We start from the raw sequence: 13,549 nt of genomic DNA on the forward strand, positions 1-13,549 counted from the left end.
GGCTATCGACGACATCGGTGTTCGCCCACATGGTTTCCCCAAGCAAAACATGGCCGTATGTGTCAAATCTTGACACAGTCTGAGGAAGTCACGTTGTGCGGGTGCCATGGAAAGAGTCAATGATACAAGGTAAGCAAATTGAGCCTTTGATTCAAAAATGACTTTAATCAGGTTGAAAATGAAACAACGGATGGCTCTGTTTGACGGTTCATCTATCGAATGATGGCCTCGGAGTCAGGATCTCCTGCTAAGGCCCGCGCTTAGAAACGTCCTATCGACCTCATCACAAATTGTGCTGTATCTTCATGACAAACACCCCAACCTGGCATGCAACAATCAGTTGCCCCATCAGTTTACTGGCTCGGTCGGGAAAACCAACTGGGAGTCGCAAAAGCACCAGCCATCTGACGGCTGCCGTCCCGGTCCGCTTTGAAATGCAGAGGCGGCCCGCGTCATCTGACATTAAGCCTTGAGCCGTTTGAACAGACCATGAAATATCACAATCGCGATGTCTTGGCAAGAAGATGGCATGAACGTGACGGGAACGTCAACCGACCTCCGTGCCCTGACATCATCCTTCATGCCAAGGTCACATTGCTTGGACTGCACCTCATGCGCAAGGCTTTTGACTTTCTGTTCTGGACGCCCCTTGGGCATGCACAGGGTCCAGAGAAGGGCCCAAGAGTCAGCTTTCCATGCTATCCGAGATGATCACTAATTGACGTTGGCGGCGATCGCACACGGCACGAGTCTCGTCATCAGTAGGAGGTCCTTATCACGGGACTATTACTAATGACACTAAGAAGAAGAAAGAGAAGAATTTAAAAAAGTTTATTCGATATTGTATGATGGGCAGGGACCCATGCGCCGCAGCGGCAGGGCCCGGGTATCTCAAGCAGGCGGGAGAAACGACGCAAACAACACACCCTGGATCGCAGCATACATGACGGAAAAGGTCACAATCTTGTTTCCCAAGTCCCGGCGCTTGCCGTCGGCGCCGTCGTCCAGCAGGCACCCAGCAACCCACCAATACCACACGGCGTACCCGGACGCGATCCTCGTGATGATTTGCACATGATACGTCGTGATGGCTAAGACGGCGAGCAGGACCTGGATCGTCGCCATGGAGAAGACCAGCGGCGACGTCGCGCCATTCCGCGGCGGCGTCGCCTGCCTCTCCGCCGTCGGACTCCGCGCCAAACCCGAAGGCCTGCTCATGACATCCCACCCGGAAACGATTAGCAATCCTAGCACCGGGGCGGCGAGGATAAACAGAGGAACGTTTGATGGCGTCCAATAGCGGAACAAGCCCACTCCCCTGCGTGACTCAGAACATTAGTCAACCCGATTAGGACGTCAAAGATGAAAAGTAGGAAGAAAGAAAAAGAAAAAAGTTATTGTCCCACACCGACTAGATCCCACCTCAAATCTCCGCAAGTGCCGCTCGTCAAACACCCGACGGAGTCCGGTGAGCACCCAAAGCAGGTTTGTCAGGGCCGGGGAGGAAAAAGGCAAACTGACGAGGGGCAGAAAAAATTGACGCCGAGGGCGAGGAGGGGCGCGCGTGTGTGCGTGTGTACTTACCAGTAATGTTCCTGTACAAAGGAGTAGATGCTGGGCACGGTCCGGGCACACCATGCGCGCGGCTCGGATGCGCCGGAACAGTATCGCAGCCATGCCAGCGCCTGGGGCACGACGGACCCGGTTGCCACGAGGAGCCCGCCAGTGACGGGGCCAAACAGAGCCGCAAAGGTCTTGAGGTCCGTAGGGCTGGCAAGGAGCGGGGGCAGGATCATTAGACACTCGATGGCGAAGGGCAGGCCGTTCAGGAGCCCGTTGGAGCGAGAAGCCGTGGCGAGACCAAAGATGGCGCCGGCGAGGATTTGGCCTCCGGTCCACGAAAGAGAGCCCTTGGGAAGGGCCGAGATGGAGGCGAGAACGTAATAGCCGGCGAAGGAGAAGAATGCGCAGAGGCTCTCGGCGTAGGGTGCCGAGAGGAAGAGACCCGCCGGGGAGAGGATGTGAAGCAGGGCGGACAGGAAGGCCAATGGGCGACGGGAGAAGAGCTTTAGCGTCAGCTCGTGGAGCATGAGCACCGCAAAGAGATGGGCAGCGTGGGCAACGATGATGCCGAAGGCCGCTTCGAGAGCGCCGGTGCCATCACCCTCGGCGCCGAGCAGGCGCGCAGCCTTGACGAGGACCGACACGATCAAGGGTAGTCCGGCATTGAAGGCCCATTCCTGCTCGAAAAGGTAGCCGCGGCGGGCGGACTGGGTGAAGTACAGGGCGTCCCAGCGCGTCAGGCGGGTGACGATGGAGAGGTCCGACTCATTGCGCCGGAGCATCAGCGTCGTCGAGGTGTCGTAGGACGGGGCCACGGCGCTGCCCAGGGCGATGGCCAGCAGGAGGACCTTCCAGGCGACGAAAGCCGCCACGAGCGTCTGGCGTGGGTGGGAGGCATGGCGGGCGAGCATGGCTAGATGGGCAGGATGACGCCGGACGAGGATGCCTGCCGGAGAGGATGATGGGCGGGAGATGCCGCGGACCCGGGCAGCGATACAGAAAAGCGGGAGAGCGAATTGCCAAGCGGTCGGAGAGAGTGCGTTACGTGGGGGAGAAAAAAGGGTCCCACTGCAAGATGACAGACAAACAAACAGGGAAGAGGTAAAACAAAACGAAAGGTAGGGCAGACAGCAACAAAGTTTGAGTGCTGTGGTGTCGGTGGATGGAGGAATGGATGGATGGATTGCCCCACGAGATCCGGCTGGTTGCGTTGTTGTGAGGTTATCGGAGGTGACTCTTTGCGCCGTGCCCGGGACAAGGCGCCCGGCTCCACGGAAGGTGGAGGGGATACCACCTGGCCAATTGAAGTCTATGATGGGCCGGTGAGCCAAGGTGAGCTCGGTGAGCTGGCGTCAATCGGTGTGCGCTGCACGGAACAAGTGGGAGACCGGACCGGGGCCCTCTTTATCGCTTGCCCCCCTGCAATCTCCCTTTTCCCTCTTTTCTACAGAGTACAACGTACATAGTAGTTGCTCCTGCCCAGCCGGAGTTCGGGGCAGCTTCACTGCGAGCGGGCCCCCCGATCTGAAGTCGAATTGGGCGAGATGAGTTTTTTTTCCTCCGCTTTTTTCTCAGCCCTTTTTTTATTTCTTTTTTGAACTACTCCATTTCTTCTTCGAGAAGGCGATCCAAGGGTTCGTCCGAATCGGCGGGTCGATTGGCCTGTCATGCACCTGCCAATCCTACGAATGCAGAGTACCGTACGGATACTCGAGACTCGCCTAGCATCTCCAGAATCAAGAGTCAGAACACATGAGTGAGGACTGGGCCCAGCTCTCTCCCAGGATTCAGGATTGTCCATTAGCGGAGACAATCAGTGGATAAACCCCGTCAGGTGCCCCTCCGTTCCAGCCTTCTTTGCCCCCCCCTCCAGCCCAGACATCAAAGAGCTTCCCCTCCATGAAGTTCCCGGCAATCAAACCGTCCGTCCAGCACAGAAGGGCGGAACAGGGAGAGTGTGGCATGGCATGGCGAAGGCCCTGGCGTGTCCCACTGTACAGAGCTGGCTCCGTCCACTAACTCTCCGTCTCACTCCCCTGGCTTGTAGAATGGAGGGGCTCTGACAGGAGCTTCATCCCCTGAATTTGCCGCCCCTGGGTGCTTCCTCCCCCCTGAAACCCACGATGAGCATTCCATACTGGTGCGAAATGAGATGAGAACATGTCATTTTTAGAAGCTCATATTTCTTAGTCCTACACAGCCCGCTGTGCTCAGTGTGCTGGTCATTCCGACAGAAACACCAGGCAGCTTACCAAGACCTACCTACGCACATGCACGTGGGCCGCCAGGCCGGAGAGGCAAGGGATGGCGAGGCTCGACGCTGGACGCAGTGATGCGCCGGCTTATTCCACATTCGGTCGCGTTTGCTGACCGCCCATGTGAATCGCGAGCGATGCCATGCAGCCATCGATCCGTGAGGCAGGGAAATGACAGGGCAGACAGGCCACTTCCCGACAGGAGCACCACCCAACAGAAGACTTGGGGGCTAAGGATGCAAGTGAGCCACCACCACTTCCGCCAAAAATCACATCAGAGTCAACCGACCGACTAGTCAAGTCAGTCTTGGGCTCTCCACCAGTCAACCCGCGAGCCAACTCCCGGTAGATCCGCTGCAGCAGCGAGGGCGGGAGGGGGATGCGCGTGAGTGGAAAAGCGGGTTGGCGGCTGATCCAGATTTCCCATCAGGCTAGATCAGACCGACCTACCTACAGTAGGTGGTATCCAGGTCTCACTCACCTGGACGACGGGTAAAGCATGTGCAAATGCAAGCAAGCACACACGAGCGGGTTGGGGCGGCAGCGGCAGAAGCACCAGAGTGAGACCATGGTCCATTTCGTATCTCACGACGTCGAGTGGTGAAGTGAACGAGATGAGTCTTGACTCCCGAGCGAGCAAGTGCGGCCGGATGAGTTGGAACATCAGAACCAGAACAGGAAGACAGGGTCGGCCCCGGCCTTACGTTGGGGAGGGAATCGGTGTTGGAGCGGAAACCATATCGCCGCCGGCACCGTCGCTGCCGCCGCTCCGTCCTTCTACGCCTTTCATCGTGCGGCAGCAGCGAACTGAAGGTCAGTCCTTCTTTTCCCCAAAGGATCCACCTGGAACGGGCTTGTCCGCAATGCTCATTGCTGGAGGCTGCAAACTTGGGATATTGTGCATCTACATGTGCATCTACATGCATGTGCATCTACATCTACATCTGCTTCCGCATCATTGCCTTATGCGAGGCACGTCGCATCGGGCACTTCGCGACCGGAGCCTGGACCCCGAGAGGAAGAAGAGGAAGAAGGATCTGTTCCACAAAAGCTCACCCTAGTCGTTCCATCTCTTGCGATGCGTACATCGTACTCGTAACCGAGGCAGTCCAGTCCCTCCTCTCTTGTCCCCGACTGACAACACAGCTCCGTCTGACCTCTGCAACTTGCTTTTTGCCCTGAACGTCCTGGCTGAGACGGCCAAGAGACACGGCCAGTCTCTGGTTAAGCTTCGTACCCAAGACGTCCCAAGACGTCCCCCTTCGCCGGTACAATATGTACAAGGGTGTCACCGGACCTGCCTGACAGTCGACGTCCGTTTGGCTTCACGCACAGCCACCGGATTGGCCGCTGCAGCCGTCTGACCTTCACGCCTCTTACCTTATTTCTCTGCGTCGCAATCAGCGACCGCCTTGCTTTGCGATAAGGTATTCGCCGGCTTGGCGGGACCTCGCGAGCCTAATCGCGTTTGCTGCCGGGACTTGTACATCGTAGCCTTTGGCTCGAGGTGAACTCTCGGTGACGGCATCGATGATCGCGACGTCATGGCTGCTGGTGCTTTCGACTGCCGACGTTTGCGGAACCCGGCTGACAACGAACGACAAGGCTGCGGCGTCCGCGACCTCGGAGGAGGCGGCGAGGGAGCAATCGGCAGGCTGGGGCAACTCTCATCCACGAGCAGCACGCCACTCGATACTGTGGCCTGTGTCTTGTGCCAACATGGCTTCGCTGATGTGCCCGATATCTCGCGCCGATTGGGGTGGGCGGCTTGCTGAAGCTCGGACAAAGCAGCTCGTCTCGACATTGGTCCTTGAGCAAGACACAGTACGTGCCTTGCAGACCTCACCGCCGTTGCACGTCTGAAATTGTCTCGGATTACGGTCCTGCTATTTGTCCATCGCAACGCAAGTGTCGATTCCGCATCGCATCGCATCGCCTTGCAGCGAACAGATCAGCCTGGACGACGTTGAACCATCCCCCCCACCCCCCAAAATCGTCTTGCCCCCTCGTCCCCATCTTTCAAATGACCGACCGATAGGAATATTGGTTATATGACAAGACACGAAGAACCAGGCGGCCTTTGACGAGCTTTCTTTGTGCCCCAACTGGCGATGGCGATGACCAAACCCTCTGTCCGGGGACACTAACACAGCATGCCGCTCAACACGTCACGACGGCGTGCCCGCTGGACTGGGCTGGACGTCCAGCATTGTATGCATGTCCAACCCGGCTGGGGGGTGCTCATGAGGCCCAAAGCCGGCAAGGACACGATTGGGCATCGCGAATGGTTCCCTATCTGGGGCGATGGCGTTACTTTGTATGTGCCGACCTTTCATTCTGGCTGAGAGATTGGGCGAAACAAGCGCTCGAAACGAAACAACCAGACTTCCACATGTCACCGACTGGCCCTGTTTCCGGGCGTCGACAAGCCCAACTGCGACGTGTCGCAGCCAAGGCAGCTCCGGCGTCCTCCCAGAGATTGCCAGCCGCATTAGGTGCGGACGCCCTGGAATCACTAGACGGTCTGGTCTGATCTAGCACTTCCGTCGGCTCGAGACGTACGTCTCACGCGGAGGACTGCGATGGGGAAAGGGAGGGGGAGTGAGGAGGCCAGCGAGTCTTCGGCTGCGATGGCGCCCGTCTCCCGCCTCACCACTTCTTTTTATTTCTCACCACCGCCCACCCACCGATGCGTTTACCACTGCCAGCAGAGCCGTGTTGGCGGCGCTACCACGGCCATGTCAGAGTTGGTGTCACCCAAAGCCCCGAGTCAATCTTCGGTAAGCCACCAGGCCAGCGTTGCCAGCAAAGTTGCAACCTGCCAGCCTGCCAAGACAACAAAGGGCTATGTATGCTCACCAATGAGCGGGAGTGTTGGCATCAGCACTGTGTGGCAGAGCAGAGTGGAGGTGCAGAGGCTTGAGAGAGAGGAAAGGATCGCAAGGGTTTACGGCTTGCGCATCTTGGGACGCCCAGCCCACTGGCACTCCATCCCCTTTTTTTTTCTTGGAGGGGAGAGAAGATGAACCCCCGTACCCTGCCGAGAAGAGCTTGCAAGGGATCCCCCGAGCTACCCGCCCGCCCAATCCGAGCGCGATATTGTGGCACACCCACAAACCACCACGCGAGCTGCGAGTGCCCATTGGCATTGTGCCCGATCGGGGGTGGCGGCAATGTCGAGTTTTTTGGTGGGAAAGGTCTCCAGTGATTCGGATCGCCAGTCTGGGCATCTATCTTGACACCAGTCAATGTTGCACGTCGACCCTGGGATTTGAAAGCGGCCCGAGGTACTGTTAACAGCAGCATGTGTGAGAGGGTTTCGAGATGTCTGCGAAGATGGACAATTGGGAAATGGACGACGAGAGACAGTCAGTTCGGAGAGCAAATCATTGGAGATCGACCCCGATTGCCCATCGTCATCGGCGTACAGCAAGGCCTGTCCCTGACGGACTGCCAGCACACAGTCCATTTGGCTGGACTCGGGATATCCCATCCCGTGGCGGGAGGGAGACGTGCAGCTGGAACTGAAATACATGTCTGTACACACACTGACACGGATACAAATACAGATACTCTGTATCTGTACACAATGTGCGGGAGAGAGTACAGTACATCGTACTCACCGTGTAACTGAATATAGCAGCGTGTTCCCCGGGCCTTCCCAGCTTCCGGGACGAAGGACAGGACGATAAACCAAACAGGCTTTCCGGGCACCTCCCTTTCGGTAGCCGTGTTTTACTGAGGCAACAGAATTTGGGATTGATGATCATTTGGAGGGTGGGAGGGAGAGAAGACAGCGACGATGGCGACGGGCGGGCGAAAGGCCGTCGACGGTGGTGTCAATCAAATGCAACACAGACACGCACATTTGACATCCGTCTGTCATTGCGTCTGGGGATTCTACACTGCAGCTCCCGTCTGCACAGCGGATCCCCCCCTCCCTTCCTCTTTCTCATCTTGCGTAGGGCAACGCAAGTTGCGTTAAGCAGAGCAACGCAGCGCAGCACAGCTCACGAGACAGAGGCGGACGCACGGACGGCGGCGCTGATACAGAAGGGCGAAGCGTGGGCCTGCCTGGAGCAATGGACAGAGCATTGATCTGATGTTGCCCCTCACTCACCCTTGCGGACAACCTACCCAGAGAAGGTGACGAAGACGAGAGAAGCTGTGGAACAGAGCCCACTCGAACGGTACTTGGAGGAGCGTCGGCGCAGGCGGTGCAAGGAAAGGCAGTCCGTCCGATCTAGGGTCTCGCAGTTCGCCGACGAGCCGATGGAGAGATGGAAGTGGAGGGGCTACAGCGGTGCCTTGTCGTCGGTGTGGAAAAGAGGAACAAGCTGGCACAATACTTGCATTGTGTGTATGTGTTATGTTATCGTGCGTGGGCTTGCCAGTGTCACAAAATAGTACAAGACATTCCACAGGCGAGGCAGCTGGCCGCCAGGACGGGCCGGTCCAGACGAAAGACGAACAGTTCCGAGGAATTCAAAACGGTCGGGGCTGAACTTGAGGGACCACGACGACGATGAAGGACTTCCCACTATGTAGGTAGCATCTAGACTAGGCAGCTCGGTAGCGTGGAGAATGTAGCTAAATTAAGGTGCTTTAGTGCATTTTGCAAAGGGAGTATGAGTGAGAGAGAGAGAGAGAGAAACAAGCCACCGGGCGAGTTCGAACTACAGCCACACGGGCTGGGTTTGGCCACCTCAGTGCGCCGGGGAACCAGTAGTGAGAATGTAAAGGGGATTTGTGACGGAGAGTCCATGATCGTGGTCGATGATGATTTCACTCTGCGTCTCCACCGGCGGGCGGCTCTTTGATGAAGAGAAGCGTCACGAGTCAACGCAGTCTCCATGTGCATCTCCACGATGGTCTACAAGTACGGATACGGACACAGGCTGCCAGACAGCGAGCAGCCTTTGCCCGGGTTTTCTGGGGCTTGCATCCACGGCATCGGCGTCGGGAGCTTCCAGGCTTCCACGATGGGTTCCCCTGGATTTCCGCTTCGGGTACGTACCGGTCATCTGCGATACATGTAATGATCCATCGCCCACCCACTTAATTCATCATTCATCAATCATCTACCTGCGCAAGTACTACGGGCATTAGGTGTCTATCTGCTGCGCATTATTTGTACCTACCTACCTACCTACCTGCTTATACTCCCTGTACGGACAAACATCAGACGCTGCATCACAAATACTTATACTTGGTGCAGGAGCAGACCGGGAGTGCCCCCCAAAGCGAGCAACAACGACCGCACCGCTCTTTCAATTTCCTGCCCTTGCTCCTTCGCATTTTGCCCTGGAGGGGTCATCGTCAATTCCCCTCCCCCCTCTCTCCTCCCTCTCCAAAGGGTACGTACTCGATACCTTTCTCCGCTGCCTTTCGCCCGCCAAATAAGACGTACCTCCTTCCCACCTCCTCCCCAACCTCTCTTCCTCCTCTCTCGCATCTTTCACTCTGCATCCTCACCTTCTCTCCTCCTCCTCCTCTTCTTCTCCTCCTTCCGGCAGACCGGTTCGCCTTGATTCCGCCCCCCAGAGCTAGCCCTCTTTTTCTGATTTTTTTTTCTTTCTTGCTCCTCCTCTTCTTTGCATTCTAACTCAACCCTCGCACCTGGTAGTGTAAGGTACCCCTTACCCGCCTGTACAGAGAACAGCGAGCGTACTGTGTACGTATCAGACGGCGACCATTGCACCCGAGAAAGTCCAGGTTCCCGCTGCTTCGGCCACTGCAACCACCGCCACAGAGTCAACCTTGAAAACAGGGATTCCCTCTCTCTGTCTCCCACGCACACGCACACGCGCACACGCACACGCACCACACCACACAGTGCACTGCGAGAGTGAAAAGGACTGATATCATTCCTTTCCGGCTCCGTCCCTCCTCAGCTCAGCTATCCGTACTCCGGCACAAACAAACGGTGTACCCCCTAGGCCCACCCCACCACCATCACCGCCTTTACCCCCAAGCTAACACCACGATACCCTTCACCACTCTTGACCTGACCTGTCCGCCCTTGGCCCTTGGCCTTGACATTTGACTTTCTATCAACTTACACTACATCTATCTATCTGGACCCTGGTGGCCGTCTTTTCCACCACTTCAGTTCCATTTCCTCCTCGACCTCCAGTCTCTCGCCATACCACGATACTTCATTCAACCCAACGCCCAGCTACCCACATCGCATACCACCAGCCCACGACGTCTCACGGCAACCAACGACGAACGACTTGCACTACTCATCGCTACCGGATTCTCGTCTTTCCCCCCTTCAGATCGTTCTGCGTGCCGTTCCAACATTGTCCAACTCTTGTGTGTGCGGTGGAGAAGCCCCTTCAGACCCCGACGGCCGACTTGATCGACCCAGCTCAACCACAACACAGGGTAAGCCAGTCTCACACTTTCCTTTCGCTCTCCCGCGCGTGTCCGCTGTCGCACGCCCAATCCCGTCAAGCCCGACTGCTTTTCTGGGACCACTGGCTGCTTTCAAGTCACGCCCCTCAAGCCATATTTCAAGCCATCCGCGCCTTTCCATCTCCCAGCCTATCTGGGCTGAGCCTCAACGGACAAGAGTCTCTAGGCTGACACTAGATGATTTACATGTAGGGCGCGCTCATTTCCCTGCTCACTCCCACACTCCCTGAGGTTGACGCTCCCCCCTTTTCTACCCACCTGGTCCCGTTCTTTGTTCGTTGGTCCGCCTCATCCCAACGCCTCTACCGCAACCGTTCAGAAGTGTCGTCGTGTCGACCATCATTCTTTTGTCGGTCACCGTAGCGATCGATCCCCCGTCAGGCACACTTACGATCCAGGTGTGACGTGACGCCCTGTGTTTTATTGACTCAACGTGAGAAAACGGACCTCTCAAACTCCGAGTTGCGCTGCAACGGTCACCGGGCACCATTCACAACCCCTCATTCTCCTGATCAGCTGCAAGTGGAAGGAAACCCGAGAGCTCGACCGATCAACTTTTGCACCTCTGGCGTATACGCAGGTTTCAACCACGCCCTACTTCTACCAGTGACACTGTGTTTCGTCTCGAGAGAAACACAGAAAACGAACACAAAAATTGCCGCACATCGACCTTGTTTGGCTGAACAAGACCGTTCCGACTCAACTGCGCCTATGCCTTCACCACCACAGTCTATACCACTCAGATAATCATCATGTTTCTCCACTCGGGCGCCAGCTTGCATGGCCACGAGTATTCCAATAAGCCCTCCGCCAATGGTCCCCAGCCTGCGCGCAGACGGATCCTTCTCCGTTCCTCATTAGGTGCATCACCCCTCCCGCGAGCATCCTTTTCTGCCGACGACACCGAATCCGCCACCCAAATCATCAACCGCCGTCTGTCATTACAGGGACCCTCGCCCTCCCCCCGGCCGAGTGTGCGCAGGAACCGGCCCGTTTCTGACCTTCTGCCACGGAAGGACCTTGTCGTGCGATTCGAGGAAGAGCCCACGGTCGTGGTCGAGGATTCGCACGGTCTGGATGGTGTCAGCGAGGACGAGGGCAGCCTGGTGTCGGAGGTGAGCGACACGAGCACCGTTATCAGGTCCAAGAGGTCGAGGAGGGCCGCAAGGCAATGCACAAATTATCTCCTGGCCTACCCGCCGCCAAAGCTACGCACAAAACAACGCCGATTCGTTCAGATCCGTCCGCGGCTGCTGCTCCAGCTGCAACAACTATCTAGCGACAAGCGACCCATGCCGGCCATTGACGTCCTCCCATCGAGCATAATTGCTGGCACTGTTATCCTGCCCCGGCTGGCACGCCGATTCCCCAAGATGTTCAGGGTCAAGGGGCAGCTGGGCATGAACGGTCTCATCTTGGCCAAAAGCGAGGACTACGACACGCCCGCCGACGACTCGGACGGCGACGAGAAGGATTTGGACAAGAGAGATCTGGTGGCTGTTATCTCGCCCGTGGCGCGCAGAGAAGGCGAGAGGAGGGACTCATCAGACCAGACGGAAATTGTTCTCGCCGATGGCTCAGTGTGGACGGCCACTCAGACGAGCAACGGATCGTACGACTTTGTGCACGTCGACGACGTGGGTCAGGCGACGACGGCGCGATGGGTTAGACGGAACGCTAGGCCGCTATCCACCGCTACCTGCACGGCCGTCTCGACACCCGCGCCAGCCTCGGAATACAAGTTCACCTTCAGCATTCTCGACCCCGAGCTTCGGCGACATCCCGTCATGGCAACTTTGACGCCGACGAACCTCGAGATCCTCGACAACTACACAACGGTGTCACAATCGTCTGGTCGCTACCCTCCAACGAGACCCTTCAGCACAGACCACAGTGGCAGCCACGAACCTTCATCCCCTCCATCGCCAGCCCTGGCAACGACGAAACGCGAAACCCACCCTGTCGACGAAACCACGCGAATCCTCATCGCCGTAACTTCGGTCTGGGTGTCACTTCGTCATGGCCAAGGCTGGGCCTCTACCCCGTCGCCGCCGGCTTCTGCCAGCTCCCGTCCCGTGCACTCGCGCACCGTAAGTGGTAACAGCTTGTGCCAGACCCGAGCCTCAACCTTTCCGGTGACGTCAACAGAAATGAGCCAGATCACCTCACCGCCTCTAGCGCAGCAGCAGCAGGTTATGGCCCAGCTGGCGCCAGTGATACCCAAAAGGACATTTTCATCTGGCGCGGCCTTCATGCACCGGCGACAGACCAAACTCGAAGGCGAGGCCGTCACGACCGACCACGCCGCCTATTCGGACGATATGGGCAGACTAGAGAAGGTACTCGAGCCCGTGCCCATTAAGAGGACTTTGTCAAGGAGAATCCGCGACTGGGGTCACCGCTTGACATCGCGGAAGACAGCAGCTGCTTGAGAAACAGAACTGGCAGAAGACAGGGAATACGGAAACAGTACATAGGAAACCGCGCGCATAGACGCAAAAACAGGACCCAAAGTGGGCAGACCCCCAGCACACCATTTGTAGCTGTATTATTATCCCCAAGCATAGGTATACCCAGATATTCAATTTTTCAAAACTATTTGAAGTACCTTGTTCACTGTGATGTGATTTATGACTAAATGTGAACTGCGACCAAATGTGTGTGACACATCGACCTACGACTGCATTTTGAGGAGCGTCGTTACGAGACACCTAGACGTTGGCGCCAATGCAGCGATCGACACTTTTAATCACAGTGAGCTGCGTTTGCAGTTCACCATGACTGCGACATGTGAGTGAGGCTGAGTGGAGAAAGGGGCTTCCGAAGATGGCAAGTCAAACGGAAACGTTCGCCCGGGCCGGATGCAGCGGTGCCGAGGAAACTGGGGCCCATCCGGGATGGAGGGGAGGAGAGCGAGGGGAAGGAATCTGAGCTCAGAGATCACAGCGTGATGTAATCCTAGCGGGCGATCTTGATGGGCGATGCGCTTACTGTATGCCCGGCATGATCGGCGGAGGGACCCGCTCCGGACTTGGACCGTGTGGGGCAATGTTGCTCACAGTGTCAGAACACGGACGGGTCCAGGGATCCGGGACCCGGATGGATGCGTCCATCTGTCGAATTTTGGTAGACAGGCAAGATTTTATGCTCAAGAGGTGTACAAGAGGTGACAGCAAGTCACTCAGCGTTAATCCAAGTCATTTATTTGACGATGTTGTCGCTTGCTTAACCTTCAATCACGTGGGAGCGTTGCTAGGGTTGGGAAACGCAGGAATTGTTGTTGCGTGAGACCTGGCAGTCCGTTTGGAGAT

At 57.0% G+C, this 13,549-nt stretch overlaps 2 protein-coding genes across 2 annotated transcripts; one reads left to right on the forward strand and one right to left on the reverse strand.

Moving 5' to 3' along the window:
- Positions 1-891: 891 nt before the first annotated feature.
- CH63R_08399 (Mannosyltransferase) lies at positions 892-2,474 on the reverse strand (the record flags this gene model as incomplete). Its single annotated transcript, XM_018303373.1, has 2 exons — positions 892-1,318; positions 1,585-2,474. 2 exons carry the CDS (start codon positions 2,472-2,474, stop codon positions 892-894), a joined length of 1,317 nt encoding a protein of 438 aa, XP_018158151.1.
- Positions 2,475-10,990: 8,516 nt separating this feature from the next.
- On the forward strand, positions 10,991-12,670 carry CH63R_08400 (uncharacterized protein; the record flags this gene model as incomplete). The annotated part of the gene is made up of 1 exon (XM_018303374.1): positions 10,991-12,670. The coding sequence occupies one exon, from the start codon at positions 10,991-10,993 to the stop codon at positions 12,668-12,670; it is 1,680 nt and encodes a 559-aa protein (XP_018158152.1).
- Positions 12,671-13,549: the final 879 nt, after the last annotated feature.

Source organism: Colletotrichum higginsianum, chromosome 5, assembly GCF_001672515.1.
Source record: "Colletotrichum higginsianum IMI 349063 chromosome 5, whole genome shotgun sequence".
Lineage (NCBI taxonomy): Eukaryota > Fungi > Ascomycota > Sordariomycetes > Glomerellales > Glomerellaceae > Colletotrichum > Colletotrichum higginsianum.